At 43.1% G+C, this 21,260-nt stretch overlaps 2 protein-coding genes across 5 annotated transcripts in view; one reads left to right on the top strand and one right to left on the bottom strand.

The window, feature by feature from the left end:
• The first annotated feature begins 617 nt into the window (after positions 1-617).
• Acta2 (actin alpha 2, smooth muscle) lies at positions 618-13,414 on the top strand. The gene is made up of 9 exons (XM_034487894.2): positions 618-659; positions 3,479-3,630; positions 4,158-4,286; positions 6,364-6,474; positions 8,106-8,190; positions 8,601-8,762; positions 9,674-9,865; positions 11,405-11,586; positions 13,123-13,414. The coding sequence occupies exons 2-9, from the start codon at positions 3,502-3,504 to the stop codon at positions 13,264-13,266; spliced, it is 1,134 nt and encodes a 377-aa protein (XP_034343785.1). The 5' UTR covers positions 618-659; positions 3,479-3,501; the 3' UTR covers positions 13,267-13,414.
• A 1,156-nt stretch (positions 13,415-14,570) lies between these two features.
• Stambpl1 (STAM binding protein like 1) overlaps positions 14,571-21,260 on the bottom strand; it is a 51,102-nt gene continuing 44,412 nt past the window's right edge. For all 4 annotated transcript variants that reach the window (XM_034487891.2, XM_076919183.1, XM_076919185.1 and 1 more), the window contains 5 exons: positions 20,523-20,647; positions 19,468-19,605; positions 16,022-16,134; positions 15,281-15,380; positions 14,571-14,894 (listed from right to left, as the gene is read on the bottom strand). In XM_034487891.2, coding sequence (XP_034343782.1) covers positions 14,838-14,894; positions 15,281-15,380; positions 16,022-16,134; positions 19,468-19,605; positions 20,523-20,647 — 533 coding nt within the window. In that variant the 3' untranslated portion in view covers positions 14,571-14,837. The remainder of the gene's footprint in view (positions 14,895-15,280; positions 15,381-16,021; positions 16,135-19,467; positions 19,606-20,522; positions 20,648-21,260) is intronic.

Here is a 21,260-nt window from a genome sequence, read left to right as displayed (position 1 = left end):
ACTTCTAAGCACCTCTTTGGTCAACACAAGCTGGTTAAGCACTACTGCCTACTTCAGTTCCTGGTTTCATTAATACTACACACAGATTCAATGTATAAGTACAATGTAGCTTCCATAAAATGATCTCTCCTCTGCATATTCAGGGGTGACTGAAGCATCTTTTGTTATAGGTTACCTTTGCAACAGTGTTGCTTTAAAATCCCAGCTAGTCAGAAGCAGGCCCTTCCTTGTCTCAATTCCTTAATAAATGGCCCCAAAGGCTAGCCTGACAGCGGGGTTGGCATCTTCTGAGGAATGTGCAAACCATGTCTGCCGTCTGTCCCATGACACTAGCCCAGTGTCTGGGCATCTGAGCAGTTGTTCTGAGGGTTTAGGATGTTTATCCCCATAAGCAGCTGAGCTGCCTCCTGTTTCGGGAGCAGAGCAGAGGAATGCAGTGGAAAAGACCCAGGCCTCTAGCCACCCAGATTAGAGAGTTTTGTGCTGAGGTCCCTATATGGTTGTGTTAGAGTGAACGGCCGGCTTCAGCCTGTCTTTGCTCCTTGTTTGGGAAGTTAGTGGGAGGGGATCAGACCAGGGGGGCTATATAACCCTTCAGCGGTCAGCCTCCCCAGACACCACCCACCCAGAGTGGAGAAGCCCAGCCAGTCGCCGTCAGGGTAAGTGGCCCCAGCCCAGGGATGTGACTTATTCCCAGGCTCTTTTTATCATCCAATGTAACCAGACTTTGTGTGTGGGAATATGAATGACTCACGTGTTTTGAATTTTTGAATAAAGATTTATACTGTTAAAATGATGGTAGCTTTTTAGCTTGCATGATTTTACATCCAAGTGGGGCTAAAAATGAAGCTTGGCTTACTGGAAAAGGAGATGGAGAGGAAATTAAAGTTATGTTCATGCATGTCATCTGTAAAATCTGTTTACACTAAACCAACTGCTCTGAGCCTGCAGCCTACTGTATATAGGGGTGGAGTCTGGCTGTATGTGGCAAAGTATACGTTTGTTTCTACTTAGGCGTTGGAAACTTTTGGGTTTGTCTGTGCTTTAGATTTAGTCTGAGGACTTTGCGTCTGACTGTGTTTACTGCAGCTGAGGTACCTGGAAGTGGATGTCAGGAGTGAACTGGGGCAGTTGCCTGCTCTCTGATGTTGGCTGAATGGCTGCACTGCTTTTGGGTTTCCGGGCTCTAACAGCTGGTGTCCTATGTTGGAATGGGTATCTTGTGAGTGTGCCGGTCCCCTCACGATTCAGACCTATGACATTGGTCGTTTGCAGCATAGCATAGCCTCTCTACTTTCTGCAAAGAAAGGAGGAAGTGTCTCTCATCCAGGGGAGATCTGATTTACATTTCTCTGCCTCAAGTGTTCCTCAACCCCTAAAGCCGAGTCTCCGAGTCTCCGTGGAGTCAGCCAGCCTTGCCACCCCAGGTTGTAACTCAGGGTTGGGTAGCTTCAGCAAGAAATGGAGTTTTCTCGATAAGATTTTTCCTACCGTTTTGTGATTCATGACTAAATATGGTTTGCGTTTTGAGACTCACAAGCTGGGAAGGGTAGTGTCCTTTCCTCCCCCTCCCTCCCCCCGCCCCCAATAATTCATTTTTTGGCACAAGATGAGCTCCACTGTGCTGCACCAAACTCCCCGGCTCGGGTGCAGTTCCAAAAGCGGACGCTGGAGCCCAGTGTGTTTTACCTAATTAGGAAATGCTCCCCACTACAAACTAAGCTGCTTATTCAGGTTAGATAAGAGATGCAAACCACAGCGGCAGCTTCCTCTGGAAACACGCAGACATCTTTTCTAGTGGCAACGTTCCTTTCAAAGCTTATAAAGACACATTTTCTGGATATTTTTGATGAAATAGAAATACGTCTTTACCGAATTTGACAGTATTTTTTCCTGCATTTTTTAAAAACCAGGTAGCTTATTTTTCTGAATATACTAAGGCCCCACCTTGAGTCATCCTGCCCAACAAAAAGTTTATGTGGGTGATCCTTCCCCATTTTCAGAGGGCATCCTAATTCCAAGTGGCTTATCTCATGTGCAGTCCTGATGCCAAGTGTGGAAAACAGGCTCAGTACACACAGTGTACTCTGGTCCTTTGCTGCTCCTGGCATTTGCGCCTCCTTGTGGTTTGAAACTATCTTCGGAGTCCTTATCGTCCATCGGAAAGGAAGCTAAATATAATTCAGTGTCTGAAAGGAAAGGCATAGAGTGGAGAAAGGAAAGAGCAAACCACCGACGAATCCTGCCTTTTCCATTCCTGAGGGAAACCCACACATTGAAGATTTTACTCTGATCGTGGAGATAGGGTTGAAAGGAAACCAAGATCACAAACAAAATCTCTGTGTAAGGAGAATAGTCACATGATGATATTCACAAGCAATGCTTGTGAAACCCTCTGGGTGTCCTGAGAAGCTGTCAAAAATCCAAGCTTACACCTCAATTACTTAAAAGATTGTTTTAAATCAAGGAGTATCTGCTCAGTTAATCAAGTGTAGAAGAAGAATCATCAGAAAAAAAATCTACAAAACCAGATACTTGACACTGCAAAAGAACCCCAGTAAATATCTTGGAGAGAATAAGTAAGCTAAGGGGGAAAAAAACCCTCACATTTTATTATGGTCATATTATGTTTCTTTCTGTAACTTATCAATCTTAAATAAGAACAGCTGTTAACATCCTGCTAGATTTTCAGCTTAACAGTGACTTTAATTAATGAAGAAATGTAACTCCTAAAATATTAAACACCCTATTCGAAAATGTCAATCCAAGTTTCTATATTAGACTAGCTTACTAGACTTAAACTTGTGATCCTCCTGCCTCAGCCTCTCGAGTGCTAGGATCACAGGTGTGCATCACCACACCCAGCCTTGACTCATGTCTAATGCCTCACATCGTACAAGTCTTTAGAGACAAAAGATTTATCTTTTAAACATTTAATAAGAGCAAATGTTTTAACATTTTCAAATTTTCACATGCTGCCCATTCCTTTTTTTTTTTTTTTTTTTTTTTTTTTTTTTTTTTAAATCTACCTTTTGGGGTAGATTTTTTTAAAGGAAAAAAAATGTGAGTTTGATTTGATATAGATAGAAAGCACTGGATAGTTACTTAGCATATGCTCACTAACATGTCCCTGTAGAACTCTGTTCTCACCTCGCGACCTCTCATCTATGCTCTACGATCTGTTCACACACTAATGCTCTGCCCAGCTTGAGAATGCCATAAAAGCCTGTGACAGTCCTGCTCTTTGTGCTGTGGGCCTGTGGTGTTAACCTGGAAGTTGGGGGTTTCAGCTCATCAAAGGCTTTCCAGCCCAGTGAAAGCATTTCAAGATGAAGGGTGTTAATTGAGATCTGGGGAGAGCCTCCAGCTAAAATAACACAACAGGGCCAAGAAAGAACCCTGTCTGTGGGTGGGAGTGACAGTAGACTCTAGCCAGATGCATTGCACAGCAGTAGCCACTCCCTCTCTGTCTCTGCAGAACCCCGAGAAGCTGCTCCAACTATGTGTGAAGAGGAGGACAGCACAGCTCTGGTGTGTGACAATGGCTCTGGGCTCTGTAAGGCCGGCTTCGCTGGTGATGACGCTCCCAGGGCAGTTTTCCCATCCATCGTGGGACGTCCCAGACATCAGGTGAGCCATAATTGAGGTTGAACACAGAGAGGACAGGACTGTAGGCTAGATCCCTCCGTGTCTACACATGTCAGACAGTTGTGTGTTGCTTTCTACCCAGAGTTTACAAAACCTTGTGAAGAACATATCTGTGGTAGTCTGGGATATAACCTAGTGGTACAAGGTACACACACACACACACACACACACACACACACACACACTGGTAATAACTAATCCCGAGGAGTAGATGCCAATTTCATGTATCAGGCAGAAAGATTTATGTGGTCACAGCCACTATAATCGTTATCCTCAGAGTGGCAGCAGCAGCTGTGGTTGTTATAAGCTGTCCCTATGTACACCATTACTGCTTTGGGGAAAGAAACAAAAGAAAGCCCTGGTTGGCCACTCATCCTCATAGTGTTTGGTCTTAGATGAAAGGAATCACTGTTATTAAATGTAACTTTATATCACGTCAGCTGTTATGGAAGTCATCAATTCACATGGTTCAGGAAAGCACTGACTTGTGGTATGTTGAACCATTCTAGGGAGTGATGGTCGGAATGGGCCAAAAAGACAGCTATGTGGGGGATGAAGCACAGAGCAAGAGAGGGATCCTGACCCTGAAGTATCCGATAGAACACGGCATCATCACCAACTGGGACGACATGGAAAAGGTACCATCCTCCCGGGAATCAGAACAACGTGCTGCAGCAGGGGACAGCTGTGGAACACAGCTGGCTATACTTGCTCAAGTACCTTGTTATTTGTTAATATTTAATTTGTATTGTTATGGAAAAAATCTTGACTTATTTCTTTTTGAAAATAAATCTCTCATTGATTGGTATTTATAAACTGATTGTTGGGAGACAGTTCTGCAGGTGAGAGAAGCACTTTGTTACTGTGGGACAGATTTTCTCTCAAACATACTGGACTGACCTCTGAAGATAGGCATCCCCAGAGCACAAGCTGTCCAGGGGTAGAAATCTAGGAAGACCTTAGGCAGCCCATTCTTGAGGATTTGTTATTATTATTTATTTATTATTTATTACTATTATTATATTTTCCACGAGCAGTTTTCTTAATTTTCATAATTGAAAAGAGACCACTGTGTATTAGATACATTCCCAAAGGCCTGTGAACATGCTGAAGTGAATTGTGACTAAGTTTTTAAATGAATACTCTTAAATTCTCTCTTTGTGCCACAGTAAGACCCTTGCTCCCAGACCACCTTGGAAGAGTCAATTCTAAGGATTATGAAGCTTGTTTTTAGGAATTTGAGAGAGAGAGAGAGAGAGAGAGAGAGAGAGAGAGAGAGAGAGAGAGAGAGAGAATGCACGTACATTCTATAGCATTTAAATTCAAAGCATATTCTGGAGAAAAAGCACTGAAGGGGGAGTGGGGTTTGAAAGCCTGTTTTGGGGTAGCTACGGTGTAGAGATGACTGACTAGGCTTTGTGAACACTCTATTTTTTCCTTTTTGTTTGATAAAGTAGAGTGTTTATTCCATTGATTATCTTTTACGGTAGAATAAGATGAAGGGATTAAGGACGAGTTGCTCCCTCATCTTTACTGTAATGAGGAATTATAAAGATGGGTTTCCAAACTGTTCAGCTCTTCCCTTTCTTCATCTTACCCACCCCTGAAAGTGACAGGATTTGCAGGTGTCCCTTTGTTTGCTGGAAACCACAAAAACCAAAACCAAGAAACTAGAAATTTGACAAAGCCTTCATAATTGGTTTCACGTTTGTTAGTTTGTAAACTGGCATTAGCTGTGCCTCTTTACTTCTGGCTAATCTCATATTCCTGATGCAGGTGGACAACAGCCCTTTCGTAAAAGGTGAATTATTTTAGCTCCTTCCATAACAATGGGTTCTTTTTGATATTCAGGGATTAAAGAGACTGTGCAACTATAAAATCAATACACTTTTGTCCAAAATGCATTCATACAGTACACACAGGTAGGCATGGGCTTTGGGAGAAATGTCTGCTTCTGAAAGGAAGGTCTACTTTGTGCCTACAGAAGTTGCTTTCTCCATCCTGGGGGGGGGGGAGGGTGTGAGACCTTCTCCCCACCTGCACACATCCCTCTAACACACACACACACACACACACACACACACACACACCACAAACAGCCAAGAACACTTTCTAGAAGCGTTACAGATGGCAAACAGGTTTTCAGGCAAAGCCTCATTCATTTATATATACGGTCATTGTCCTTTTATGTATTACACCAAATCAACTTCCCATGAATAAACTAAGGTGAAGGCATGCATGAAAAAGATGTAACTAATAAACAAGAGTGTCTATTCTAGCCCAGACACTGGGTTAAGGACTCACTCTAATGTCACTCTCTGTCATTGACACAAAGAACCAGTGACATCTATACTGGTTATTCTCTCCCTCTGTTACCAATGGGGAGACTAGAGATGAAGAGAACTATGAACTTGCTAGCTTACAACAACAGGAAGTTGTGACAGAAACTTGGAAGTTTCTGCTGAGGAACAGGAAGTCCACTATAGAGCCTATGTCCTTGACCACTACACTGTCCTGCCTCACAGTTGCCGAGTCACTCAAAAGATGTAGTCTTGGGTATGGTGTTCACATTTTCTGGGCTTCTGCATCTGTACAGACAAGGTCTCGTGCATTTCATCTGGTTCTAGTTTTGTCCTGTACATCCCAGTCCCTTTCCAGGACCTTGTGTGTCCCACAATAGCATACCACCATGTTTCTCTTTATCCTACTCTCTAGATCTGGCACCACTCCTTCTATAACGAGCTTCGTGTGGCCCCCGAAGAGCATCCGACCCTGCTAACAGAGGCGCCGCTGAACCCCAAGGCCAACCGGGAGAAAATGACTCAGGTAAATATTTGCTAAATATGTCTGACCCTGCTGAATTTGGGGCAAGGGCAACCAGGATAAATTGCAGCATGACAGACAAAAGGCCCGAACTGGCAGCTCACCAATATACTGACCTGGAAACCCCAAAGCCCAGGGATCTTGACAGTGCTCACACCCTTACTGGATGAAGCAACATCATTTTGCCTCAAAGGGCAGGAAAAAAGTTTAAAGGTTTAATTAGGATTAGGGTTAAAAACTTCTCATAAGTCATTCAAAAGTGCAAGATAATACAGTAGAAATTGAATCTATCACTTATCAGTTACTGAAAGCCACTTCTTTTCTTAGGACCCCAGCTTCTTTGTTTGTTGGGAGTATCAGTTCTATTATTTTTCAAGGGACAGATGTGTAGGCTGATGATACCAAAATTATATGCAAGTATCATGGGGCATGGTATAATAAATATCCAATAAGGAGTAGAAACGACTGTCACTATTATCTGTGTGAATCCCAAGACCATACAGCAAAGGGAATGTCCAGGGAACTAGTAACAGGGTTCTGATGTGGATGGGTTGGTAAGTGATAGCATCTAATGTCAGTTCCACACCGACCCTGGTTAAGCACAGGGTGTTGCTAGTGCACTCTAACTCCCAATGATTTAAAGCAGGAACTATCATCCCAGCGACCTCGATGATGACATTAAGGCTCAGGTGCACAAAGTGATTTTCCTAAAGCCACAGAGTTAGAGCGGCAGTTCTTGGAGTTGACTCATGGATTTTCTTTCCTCTTGAAGATCACATGTACACGGCCCAGGGCCCTCTCCTTGAAACAGCACTTGGTGTGCTCACCGGCACATCAGCTGTTCTGGGCAGTGATTAGCACTTGAAAATTGTGTGAAGGTAGAGAGAGGACCCAGAAGTGTGGAGTTTTAGAAAATATCAAACATACCTTCTAGTTTTCGAACTAGAGAGTATTATTACATGGCAGGCTGGGGACATCTTTCTGATGTAGGAGGGATCTAGGGAGCTCTGGTTTTAGTCTTGTCCCTGAATTGCATGGGCTAATGGATTGGCATTTATAGGTACCCTCTACTCCATAATATAGCTCATTTTTGCCAGGGTCACAGCAGGGTGGAGTCTGGTTTCAGGGCTAGCACTGACCCCAAATTTCATAAAACCATGGAAAAGATCAAACTGAACCACAGACAAATCACTCAACTAGGGTGGTTCCCAGAAAAATGTCAGCATTGGTTGTTTCTTTATGTCCCTTGATTTTACCTGGTCTTCTCTTTCATCTTTGATATAGTTCATATCTCTTAGACTCTCCCTGAGAGCTTAGGCCAGAACCCTTCTCCTGTCTACATTTGAGAAATAAAAAAGGAACACCATAGTGAATACTGTTGTATCCGATTCAAGACCAAGACTTGGACCTGCAGCCAGCTGCTCCTTACCTTATGAGGTCCTGTGCAGATACAGCTGGCTCCATTCCCCTTGACTACTGCCACCACCTTCATCTTTCTTTGTCATGTGACCAGAGCTGCCTTGGCTTTAATTTTTTTTTCATGGCGGGTCTGAGTCAGTCAGGTGTGTGTGCTCTTATGTGTTCTATGTGAGACTGACAGCACCCTTTACCTAACCCTTTGGATTCCTTTGCAGATTATGTTTGAGACCTTCAATGTCCCTGCCATGTATGTGGCTATCCAGGCTGTGCTGTCCCTCTATGCTTCTGGACGTACAACTGGTAGGTAGCCAGGGGAATGGGAATCTCGATCCAATGAATCCATCAGAAAGTGTGAGATTTGATGGGTACAACCTGTGGGTTTTGACAGTTGACAAGTGAATTGGAGCACGAAAAGATGGTCTTCCCCCCACCCACCCCCCCAAAAAAGGAAAGAAAGAACCCTCCTTTTTTCAAAACTATCCCTGGACCTCACTACACTTCTCTACTTCTCCAGCAATACATTTTAAATGGTTTCTCCCTCTTCTTTCTGTCTCACCCCAGCTCTTACCCATCCCGTCGAATACATTCTTTCTTCCTTTGATGTAAGGCTCTTAGGAATCACTGCTCCCCTCAGTCTCAGTGTGAGAGAACAGAAAGTAACTGCACACCAGCTGCCATGGTGACTTACAGCATGCTTAATTGTCCCCCAGGCATTGTGCTGGACTCTGGAGATGGTGTGACTCACAACGTGCCTATCTATGAGGGCTATGCCCTGCCTCATGCCATCATGCGTCTGGACTTAGCTGGCCGAGATCTCACCGACTACCTCATGAAGATCCTGACTGAGCGTGGCTATTCCTTCGTGACTACTGGTGAGGCACAGGGGAGGTGAAGGGAAGAGGATGGGAGACACTGTGCTGCTCACTGTAATGTAGTGGAAGGAGGGTTGTCCCCATAAAAAATGGGACATAGAGCCAGAGAGGAGGCTTAGGTGATAAAACCATTGGATACGCAAACCTTATAACCTGAGGTCAATTCCTGAGTCCACAGTGAAAGGAAAGAACTGGCTGCTGAGATTTGCTTTCTGATGTCCACACATGTGCACCTGAAATGCAGACGCGCGCACGCACACACACACACACAAATGCACACACACACATAAATACACAAACATGCAAATGCATACAAATAATAATAATAATCTAAAATTTAAAACATAAAAATAAACTAATAAAAGAGTTGGTGTGTTAGAGACTTAGCCAACAGTAAAGTCTGACTCCAATGCACAGAGAAAGCTTAGCTTTTCTTGCTTTGTGATTGTAAAGTTATTACAGTTTCTTTGAGAGTATCGGTGTAGGCGGCAAGACAGGGTGGAAAACTGTCTATGCTGTTAGAGAACAAATCCAGGGTCTTGTATTTGCTGGTCAAGCCCTTACCACCCAGATACATCCACAGAGCTACTTGGATAAATTCTAATTCATTTACAAACAGGAGAGAAAGTGTGAAATAGAGAGAGATGTAGTTGGCACCTTTTCCATCTCTCCATCTGTACCACTGGCACTGGAGCTCCCCCGAGATAGCATCTGCTTCATTTTGAAAAATAAAAAACACGTCAAAGATCAAGCTACTACCTATCTGGGCAGGGCAGCAAAGATCTTTTAGGCATTTTGATAACTCTTGAGTCTTCTGAGGAGTTGGTTTGGCAGAAGAGTGACATGGGACAGGTAGATTTTAGCACCTGTATGAACCCTAATGTGCACCATGTTCGTTACGTGTTTGACAGCCGAGCGTGAGATTGTCCGTGACATCAAGGAGAAGCTGTGCTATGTCGCTCTGGACTTTGAAAATGAGATGGCCACTGCTGCCTCCTCTTCTTCCCTGGAGAAGAGCTACGAACTGCCTGACGGGCAGGTGATCACCATCGGGAACGAACGCTTCCGCTGCCCAGAGACCCTCTTCCAGCCATCTTTCATTGGTAGGCAAAGGGGAGTTGGGGGGGGGGGTCTCCATGTTCTGTACCCAGCCAAGCCTCTGCTACCAGGGCCCATGTGCAGGTAGAAATGAACCAGGACTTCAAAAACAGAAGCAGCTGTAAAGTAGGGATGGTGTCACATTTTCAAAATGAGAAGACATAGGGAGCCAAGAAAGGAGTTGTGTCCCACGGAAAACTCTCTTATGTCAGAGTCAAGATGGACGAATTCTCTGCACATAGTGCAAAGATTAAAAGTTATCTATGGGGCGTTGGTGAGATGGCTCAGTGGTTAAGAGCACTGACTGCTCTTCTGGAGGTCCTGAGTGGAGCGCTGGGGTGGTTGGGGAAGATGATCTGAGTGCTGGGAGTTGGGGTTGCTGATAGAGAAGGAAAACAGAACCAGTAGAGAGCATCTCGTCCATGTTGGCATGGCAGGATCACATATCGCCTTGCAGCCTTGCACAGTCATCCTCTTTGGAGGCTGGGGGCCTGGCCTTGAGTCTTTGTTCTATTTTCACGATCTTCAGAATGTCACTAAACCTTTCCAAGACTCAGTTTCTTCACATTAGGATAGTTGGAAGGTTTTTTTTTTTTTTTTTTTTTTTAGCAGAGTTGTGTAGTGCCCTCAGCCCTGTTCCTGTCCAAAACAAGCATTCAACAATTGGTGTCTGCCAGCAATTAATAATTAGCTGGTGGCATTGCTATTTTAACTAGATCACAATGCTAAGAAGACTGAGGGGGCCATCTAGTGGTTTATTTTTTAAAAATTTATTTTAAAAAGCAGTTGAATGGTCAGAGTCAACAAGAAACTCAGCCCCTTGCCCCACCCCTTAAAAAAAAAAAAAAAGTCTGTACAAAGATTGCATAAAAAGCATCTTTGGCAGATGGGCGTGGTAGTACATGCCTTTAATCCCAGTACTAGGGAAGCAAAGGCAGGCAAATGTCTATGAGTTTGAGGCCAGTTTGTTCTATAGAGCAAGTTACAGGCCAGCCAAGGATACATAGGGGGACCTGTGTTTTAAACAAGCAAGCAAGCAAGCAAGCAAGCAAGCAAACAAACAAACAAACAAACAAAACCACCCCAAAACAAACAAACAAAAAACCAAAAATAAATTTAAAAAACTTTATCAAAGTAGGAGAGACACTTTGCTGATAGTTACATCATTCAACTTTGGGTGTTGGAGATACAAAGTAACAGCTGTGGAGGCAGAGAGAGCTGCTCTGATCCATGGCCCTGGCCCTACCTCTTATAGGGCATTGGAAGGCCTGGCTCTGTACTCAAGCCAATTATAGCAGAACACCACCATGTTGTAATCTCACCCTGGAAGTGCTGCAGCTGAACCTCCTCCTTTAGACAAGAGGCAGGAGGATGGTATGGATTGTGCAAAAAGGCCCTTTCGGTTCTTGAATGGTAGTTTCTAGTTCACGATGCCTGCCAGCCTCATCCAGGAGAAGATCACTTAGTTGGGCCAACTTGATCTTCTATGTTTAGCCTGAGTTTCACCGAGCATCCAAAGATCACAGACTGTGTCTCTTTTCCAGGGATGGAGTCTGCAGGCATCCACGAAACCACCTATAACAGCATCATGAAGTGTGATATTGACATCAGGAAGGATCTCTACGCTAACAATGTCCTCTCCGGGGGCACCACCATGTACCCAGGCATTGCTGACAGGATGCAGAAGGAGATCACAGCCCTTGCACCCAGCACCATGAAGATCAAGGTACCACACTAAGACCCTCTGACTCAGGGAGCAGCAGAAGGGCAGAAGGGGCATGTCTATAACAGCCACGGCATATGAGGCAGTTTAACACGCTCTGTTCTTTCCAAAGGGAATGAGGCCAAGGTGACAGTGGGTTAGACTTAAACACTTAAAACAGGCCCTGAGGAGTCCTGTCCTGAGGTCTATAGGGAGAGAGTGAGCCACTGTTTCCTCAGAAGCCTGTGCTCCTTTAATGCATGTCAGAACAGCTAAAATCCCCCTCCCTGTATCCCTAGCCGAGCATGCTGCCAACCCTCCTTACTTGGGGGTCTGAGAACAGACAGGCTGCATCTAGCAGGTAGGCAAGTAAGTCTCAATTCTCCAAACTTTACTTCTGAGATGGAAATGAATGTGAAACTCAGGGGCCCAGTACGATCAGAGAACACAGACATCCAGTAAAACTGAGGACACCAAGATGATACATTCACTATTCAGGCAATGTTCTAGAGATCTAAAATTACTATCAAACCCCTCATCATGGAAAAACAAAAATGTGTAGCTTCCAAACAAAACTCCTCTGAGGGACAGTTTTGAAATTAAACCTGATATTGACACAGCCACTCGTGACCATCACTGACAGTTCCCTGAGCCAGTGTCTTCGGCTGCAACTTGAGAATCACTGGATATCTACCCTTCAGAATTATTACAGGGATTACGTAAGCTAGAATCTGTAAAAACCCTTGGCACAAGGCCAACCCAGTGAGAGCTTGGTGAATGAGAAAAGATTAAATGTTGAACCAGTTGGAGATAGAAAGTGAAGCCCTGGCTAGCCTTTCTGAGTACTTCATTCACTAGAACATCCACTGCTACTCAAGAAACTGCGACTGGAGTAGAATTTGTCATTGCTCAGTTCTATGTTTGAGTTGCTGCGACAGAAAAAACCCTTGCCTGATACTCTGCACCCTGCCTAAGGCATTCACTCAGCCATAACCAAACCAAACCAACCAACCAAACAAACAAACAAACAAACAAAAGTGAGCATGATCTATTATGTAAGGTCTGCACTCTGAATACAGCCAGCCACAGCAGGGAACATTCCGGAATGGGAAGGCTTAGCCCTCTGGGTTGGGTGGTGCTTATGGTCAGGACTTAAGAAAGCAGTGGGCAGTTTAATCAGGTGGAAGATTACTTGCACAGTAAATTCTGGAACAATCGTCTCTGCACACACTAGGAGTTCTATAGAAAGTGCAGCTCGTACTGAGCTCCTAGGCTCAGCTCTGGAATCAGAGAGTTTGTTTGTTAAGGGTTTTTACGAAGGGGTCCCATAGGATCTAGGGACAGTTTGGGTTTGCCCAATGAAGGAATAAAGAAATTAGGGATCGTTTGACAGAGAGTACATGGGGGGAAAATACAGAAAAATCAATGAGCTCACTGGAGAAACACTCCAGCTTCTTCAAACTTATGTCCCCACAGAGAAGAATGTCCTTGTTTTCCAGAAAGGGCCAGCACAAGACACTTCTGCCAGGCACTAATGCTCTTCTTTTCTTACTCTGACAGATCATTGCCCCTCCTGAACGCAAGTACTCTGTCTGGATCGGTGGCTCCATCCTGGCTTCTCTATCTACCTTCCAGCAGATGTGGATCAGCAAACAGGAATATGACGAAGCTGGTCCCTCCATTGTCCACCGCAAATGCTTTTAAGTCACCCCGGGGCTCTGTCTCTAGCACATAACTGTGAATGTTTTGTGGATCAGTGCCTTCAGTTCCCTTCTTTCCAAATCATTCCTGCCCAAAGCTTTGATTTGTTACCCGTGTTTTTTTTAATAAATCAGACATGTGCTACCCTTAACTTCTAGCCCTGGCCTGTCAACACTGATTCAGTTGTGTTTCTGGTAGGTGAGAATCACTTATTATAGGGTGGCTCCCTCTAGCGGTCAGTAAAGGATGTGACACAACTAGTATAGTAAATTCTCAGGCAACACATACATCACTTCAACAGAGAAAGCCCCACTTAAATAATGTAAACAGGGTGTATTTGAGAGTGCCATGGACATGTATGGATTAACATAATAATGTATATTAGTGCCAGTAGGAAAAATCTACACTGACTTTACAACTTGAGTGACTATTTTGACCTGATAGGTAAAAACAATTTTACATGGCAAGCAATCTGGTTTTATTAAAATTACATCTTTTGTATTAAAGTACACACATATGCACAGACATGCATGTGTGACTTTTAATTTGCATCAAGCCTTGCGTATTATTTAACTTTAACGTACATCAGACTTGGCATATTTAAGAAAGTGTAATTTTTTTAGTTTACTTGTTTTTAAAAATAACATAGGTTTTAGAACCCAAGAAACTACTTTAAAGGTCTCACTGTGTACCTGGATCATTGCTTCTTCTTCCTTTGGCCAATATCTGGAAAAAAACTGCAGTAGATGTATTTACAGTAAAAGGAAGGGGGGGAAATGGCAGTACTCTCCAAAGACTGGTCATACCTTGCATCATACTTAAGTCTCTCATACGTCATCACTACTATGTGAAGACAGTATTATCATCAGTCATCAGATGAGGAAGCCAAGGGCGTCCCAAAAACGCAGTTGCTTCCATGGGGAGCTAAAGACTGACAGTTCCTTTGCCTGTCAGATTGAAACTACAAAGGTTTATTTGTTTTTTTGGTTTTTTTTTTGTTTGTTTTTGGTTTTTTTTTGTTGTTGTTGTTTGATTTTAAATACCAGACATATTGGGGCTGGAGAGTTGGCTCTGCAGTTAATAATACTTGTTGCTCTTGCAGAAGATTCAGCCTCAATTCCCAGTACCCACATGGTGGCTTACAACTGGTTGGCTGTGACTCAGGTCCCAGGGGATCCAACTCTCTCTTCTGAAGTTTGCTGGCCCCAGGAATGCATGTGGTACACATATGGACATACAAGCAAAACAGCCAAGCATATAAAATAATAAGACAAGTGAAACTGGATAAAATTTGACAACCAGCCATCTTGTTATTTGCAGCACAATTTATTTCTGATGGCATCATTTGGGTATTTTCATAGGTATGGACTGAACCCATGTGGCTCTCTTTTGAGACACAGCAACCCAAAAAAAAAGGAAACTTCAAAATGTGCAAGAACAATAAATATCAAAGTTTTGGTCTAAAATATATAAATATAAAATATCAGTCACTTCCGAAAACATCATAAGAAATTCGGCAACCACATGTATCCATGGCAGGCGTCTGGCAGAGATGCTCCTGCATTTGGGGCATGTCACCTCAGATCCAACACAGTTGTTTTTATGTCCTTTACTAACACATGGCTGCATATCTAGAAAAGGAGAAAAAAAAACCAGTGTTACATAATGTTTACTGTGTGGTTTTCTTTACGGAAGGTATATGAATTTCCTCACTTTTTTTATGAATTTTATCATTATTGCTGAATGTGGTTAGGTTCGACATAACATAAACATCTATGAGAATAATTTGTGCTACCTATTCACACTGAACATCATGGAGAATAATTGCTACCCTTGAGCCAGCCGTGGTGGAGCACACCTTTAATCATAGCTCTTAGGAGGCAGAGGCAGGTGGGTCTCTCTGAGTTTGACGGCACTGTGGTCTATAGCGTGAGTTCCAAGGCTACATAGAAAGATCCTGTCTTGATGATGATGATATAATAATAATATACAACAATCACTTATGATGTCTACTCACACTGAACAGCTTGGGGTCCTTGGTGTGAGGATGGAAGCCCTTCTTTTTACAAGCAGAAATCTCAAGCATGCCAGCGTTGGTGAGCCTGAAAATGCCGGTGCTAAACAAGAGGTTGAAAATAAGCACAAAGTCGAGAACCATCCAGAAAGACGTAAACACGCACTTCCCTCAAACAGGAAAGCGGAAGAAGACACACACTAGGAACACCTCCACGACTTTCACAACAAACTTTAGAAACATCCATCTCCAAGTACCTAGAGGACCCCAAAGGGACAGGTAACTCAGTGGTTGAGACCTCATACCAGAGGTCATACATGTGTCCTCCATCTGAGCAAACTGTTTTAAATCCTGTAATAGTGTTAGTAATCTTGATGTCAACCACCAGGTATGTGGCAGTGTCAGATACTACAATCAACACAACATAGAAACTATCATCTAGTGTCAATCCAAGACAGGTAAGGATGAAGGATGGAGAGGCTGGGATCACAGTGATCAGGTCCCCTACAACTTACAGGCAAACTCAGCCTCAGCAAACGTCTGTCTGGTTCTTACGACTATAATTACTTTGTAAACTGAAGTCTTCCAGACAATGAAAAGCCATTCCTGTCTTAAAAGATCTATAGCAACAAGAGTGAATGGCTGGACTTGTTGATGGGGGAGAGTTAGAATGTTACAGACAGGTGCCTCAGAGCCAAGTACCATAGCCCGGTGGACTCAGGAGAGCGTTCTTCTTCCACTTACTCTTGATGCTTTGGAGAGCACACAATGGCAATGGCCTCCGGCAACATAAGCTGATAAGAGCACTGAGTGTGAAGATCCACACTGGACAGGAATGCCGTCTGCGTGGGGTGCGTCTACAAGTGGAAAAGAGCACAGTCTCGTTAGGGAAGGCCGGACTTCGCTCAGAACGTCTCCTGTAGCTTTCACTGAGCAAACACACATAAAAAAACATGTTTCGGTGAGGGGTGACAAGATGGCTCAGTGGCCAAAGGGCTTGCCATAAAACCCAATGGCCTGGCTTAGATCCCTGAAACCTATGGTGGGGGGAGAGAACTGACTTTCTGGAGTGTGTCCTCTGACTTGTACATGTGTGCCGTGGCACCTGGATACCTGCACTTGCACATATCACACCACCACCACCAATAATAATAATAATTATTATTATTATACACAAATAAAAGTTAATTGGGAGGAGCCGACAGAATTCTTTTTCTACCATACTCTTGTTGGTTTGGAATAACTCTGACCTAGAGACAAAGTTCCTAGGAGTGCATGTGCTTTCTTTGTGGAAACGAATGAAATATCTCCACTTACAAGAGGCTTTAAATAGATCCTCCCTTAATTTAATGAGCTAAGAATCTTACTATCTCAGTCCACATACAAGGATCTCCAGACTTGGGAGGATGAAGACTGGCCAAGAGATCAAAAAACTGGGATCGTGGACTCCTGTGTATTCTTTTAGAACTAAACATAGCACACTCCTGAGACGGTCTATGGCTCTTCATCCTTATAAACAGGAGGAGGGGGTCTCCAAGTTGCTAAAGGTGTTTGAGACCCATCGGGCTTAGCCACTGAAAATGCACAAAGAGAAAGAGGAGAATCTAAACAAAATCCTGTGTAGACTAAACACACACCTTGCCATCGAGCCACACGCACAGTAGGCCCATTGTCAAAATGCAAAGATTTCATAGAGGAATGGGCAAGACGACCTGGCAGCCTCTCCTCTGCCAGAGAATGCTTTCTCTGAGTAAAACAGAGCTTTCTGTGTCACGGCAGAATGAAAGACATGTTTCAAGGAGCCAGGGTGCTGTGGGGTCAGCAAGCAGGCTGTCAATAGAAAAGTTACTCTGCCCACCACTTTATTTCAGACAGAATGCACCCATGTAAGCACCTGAACCCTTCATTTCTGCCTCTAAGAACCATTTCTACGCTCATGAAGATATCTCTCCCATGGGAGCATGGCACTCCCATTGCAAAGGAAAATGGTGGTTCTGGTGGTGGTGGTGACACCAGCAGTAAATTCCACCTATTACAACAGAATAAAGTACTGGGCAGGAAACTAATGACCTCCCATGAATTATGACAGAGTTCTCACTAAGGTCTGTGCTGTCGTTATCTCCACCCCCATTCTACAGACAAGGAGATGACCGAGACAAACAGCACTGTGACTTCAAGAAGTCTCAAGAGTCAGTCAAGCCAAGACATTCACAATTCAAATCCAGTCGTCTGGCAGATCTAGACTCTGGCTTTCTTCCTGAGAGTTTATACCAAGGATCCAGCCCTAAGGTTGGTTGCTGTTATTGTGTGCTGTAAAAACCAACACAACTTCCCTGAGCTTTATAAATGTGTGTATTTTCATTCAATTTCAACAGCTTGATACAATAAAATCAATTCAAATCTGAAGTCCTAGACATCCAGAATGTTGACAAGTCCGTTACTTAAACAACTTAAACTGACGAAGCATGTGTAACAGACACAGCCCATCTTAGGGAAACTTTGGATTCTAATTTGGGAATTATTTATCAAGAAGAACACTGACTGGCCCGCATATGTAATTTTTAAAACTACCACTTTTAGTTGGTTATAATTCCTTGATACAGCTTGTGTATGTGCACATGTATGTGTGTATGTGTGTGTGTGTGTGTGTGTGTGTGTGTGTGTGTGTGTATGTGTGACTGTGTGCAGATGCATGTGTGCGTGCATATATGCATGTGTGATACAGTGGTACTACACATATTTATGTGTGTGTGTACATGTATGCATTACTCCTTTTTACAAATAAATTCTCACGTTTCAGTGGCCATTCATACTTTTCAGAGGGCTTTCCAGTCCTATCGCCTTTACTGACAATATCAAATCAATGCTCTCATTAGCTTCACTTAATCAATGAAAAAAACTTGAAAATAAGGAGTTAACACTCAGGACTTAGGGGATAGAGGGACTCAAAGATAGAGTAAGAGTGGTATCTCCTAACCTCTTAAATCATACCACAATAACCCTTAGCACACTACCCAACCCTTTTCTACAAACTAAATGCAAACCAAACCTTATTTAGTCTTCTGAGTCTATTGCAGACACCCAGACAGTGCATTGGGACTTTTGGTCTGCATCCCACGCTAGTGAGATGACTTGTTACTGCTATCATCAGACTGATGACGTCCCTTGACTTTCTATAGGGGAAAGAGAAATCATCTAATTGAAGAGATGGCAGTAGAAACCACATTCTTTAGGAGGTGACCAACAGCAGCCCAGCATAAGGGATTCTGGGTGAGGGAACTGCTCTCTTGATCCTCTATCTTCCACCATACAAGGATAGAGCAGTAAGCTATTGTCTTGGAAGCAGAAAGTAGCTCTCACTGGGCACCAGTGCCAAAGCCCTGATGTTTCTTCCAGTCCCTAGTCTAGTCTAGTCTAGTCTAGTCTAGTCTAGTCTAGTCTAGTCTTAGATACTATAAATCCATAAATGAACAAAGTCCCCAGACTGAGCTGTGTATAACTAAATAAAAAGAAAAATACCAGGCTGGGCAGTGATGGCGCATGCCTTTAATCCCAGCACTTGGGAGGCAGAAGCAGGTGGATTTCTGAGTTCAAGGCCAGCCTGGTCTACAGAGTGAGTTCCAGGACAGCCAGGGCTACACAGAGAAACCCTGTCTCAAACAAACAAACAAACAAACAAACAAACATGATGTCAGAACCCAATATTTTAACCCTAGTCATCTGTGCAAGTTCCCCATTTATGAATTTTATGAATATACTTCTGCTCTGCAGGGCAATGTCATGTGTGGCCCCTCTTTAGTACACACAAACATTGTTTAAAAGAAGTGCCTTCAGAAAAAGGCTAATAATCTAATTTAGACCCACAGCAAAGGAAAGGAGATTATTACACAGTTAAGAATTTGGCTAAGGCTAAATCTAATCCATTGGATTATCTGAACCCATCAGAGCAAGACCTACTGCTACGTGTTACCTTTCTTAATTCTGAAACACACAAGTCTAGAATACCCCTTTCAAATCCAAATGTGACAGATTCATACACAACTCGCATTGAATATTGCTTTGATATCATGATAATTAATACCTCTTGGAAAATATGAAAAGAAGAAATTATTTAAATTCATCCAAATACCTGTATGAAGAAAACAACACACCATACAGAAATAATCAAAAACCCAGAAGGTCAAACATACATGAATCCATCCCAGTGTGAGGAGGCCATGTTGATCCTGAACACTGAATAATTCCTCTACGTTCTCCACATCGCAATAGTCTGGGCCAGCAGACTGCTTTGGCACGACCACATGGGTAATGGTGAATTCATTGTGTGTCTAGAAGACAAACAAAGTAACACGCCTCTGTCAGAAAAGACATCTGAGTAGGATGTCACTGCCTAGCACACCTCAGCCTGTGTACCACCCCCTCACTACACACTCTTACAATTCAAAAACAAGCAGAAAAGTTGACTCTACTTCAAGTTTTGGACATCTGTTATTTGGGGCTTGAAACCCATTGCTGCTGTAGAAAGTACAAGGGAATTAGTATCCAGGCGAGCCATGGTAATGGATGTGTAGTTAACAAATGATGCCTTGGCATACTTGACCTACAGTGGAAAATGACTTCACACCACAAGACCAGGTTCCTTTAGAGAGACAGACTAATTTCTCAAATGCGTGATGTTACTTAAAGGTATTCCCATGAGTTGTAGGAGCAGATGTCTTGTTTTTATTAATTGTGTGTAATTATGAAAGAATTTGTATTTTCCTCTAAAAGTCGCCAGTGTCTTCCAAACTTAAAATAATACGGCTTTTACAATGAAGTAAGAAGAAACATGTCACTCTCCTTGGGGAAAAGGTAAGTGTGGAAAAGAAAGAGTCTTGAAGTAAAGAGGAGGGTTTTAGGTCACTGAGCTGTGAGATGCTGTCGTCCTCCGGGCCTGGGGACTTCCCACCCTTCTAAAGCACCATCCGCTCTCTAGCCTTAGGACCTTCCAAGGTGCTAAGTTCTATTCCCTGAATCTTGCCTTGTTATCTGCCATTTTACTAAATTGTTTATAGCATTTTATGGTGTTACTGAAATTTTAGAGCTCATTTTCTTTAGAATGCCGAATCCATGAATAATGTCAGTAGTTTAAGGATGTTAATATTAACTTCATATTGTTACGTCTCCCCATCTACCCTGCTCTTCCTATCACAGGGAAGCCAGTACTACTCAAAGCATCCTATTGAGAGATGAAATAAGACTGTACCAGTTTTCCACAGAGGATCCCACAGGTTTCTATTCCTCTCACTGTGTTAGAGTCAGCCAGCAGCAGAAATTTATGGCAAAGGTCTCTTGATAAAACTACACACCTCAGTCCTTCAACCACCAGATCTAAGACAGAAAGGAGAAACACAATAAAACAAGTTTTGGATCACGTCCTTTCAAATTTCAGTGAGTGACTAAAGTATAAATTTCAACACTGAAACTACAGGGCATTTCACTTTCCATAGTTAGCTTTAAAAAAAAAAAAAAATCAAATCTCCTGAAAGTTAACATGGATTAGAAGGAGGACAAACTGACATGTACATTTCATATACAAAGTATTTTATAAGAAAGTTTATAAAGAGTCAGCACTGTTACACAATTGGCCTCTGGAGCAACTCTTTCATATGGTGTTTTCTCTCTGCACACTGCAAATATGCCAGAGAACCCACAGGCCACAGTTGACACATCATCGTAAGACACAGGATGAAAACTCGTTATGTCTGCTACGTGTTACCTTCTACCATGCTGTGATCGATCAGTAGACAAAAGCACATTTTGTTTTAAACAATTGCTAGTAAAGCAGCAAGAGCAATGGCTGCCTACCAAATTCCTTTAATAGGTGCCTCTGTGAAAAAGAAATGCCTATTCGATTTGGGAAATTTCGTAGAGCCGACATGGCAGCGCTTGAGATCACTAAGTGCTGGTGGAAAGCCCCACTGTTCACAGCTTGGCTGTCAAT

Source organism: Arvicanthis niloticus, chromosome 1 (genome assembly GCF_011762505.2).
Source record: "Arvicanthis niloticus isolate mArvNil1 chromosome 1, mArvNil1.pat.X, whole genome shotgun sequence".
NCBI classification, from domain to species: Eukaryota; Metazoa; Chordata; class Mammalia; order Rodentia; family Muridae; genus Arvicanthis; species Arvicanthis niloticus.
The sequence above is the reverse complement of the archived record's forward strand: the minus strand, read 5'-3'. Positions and strand labels throughout refer to the sequence as shown.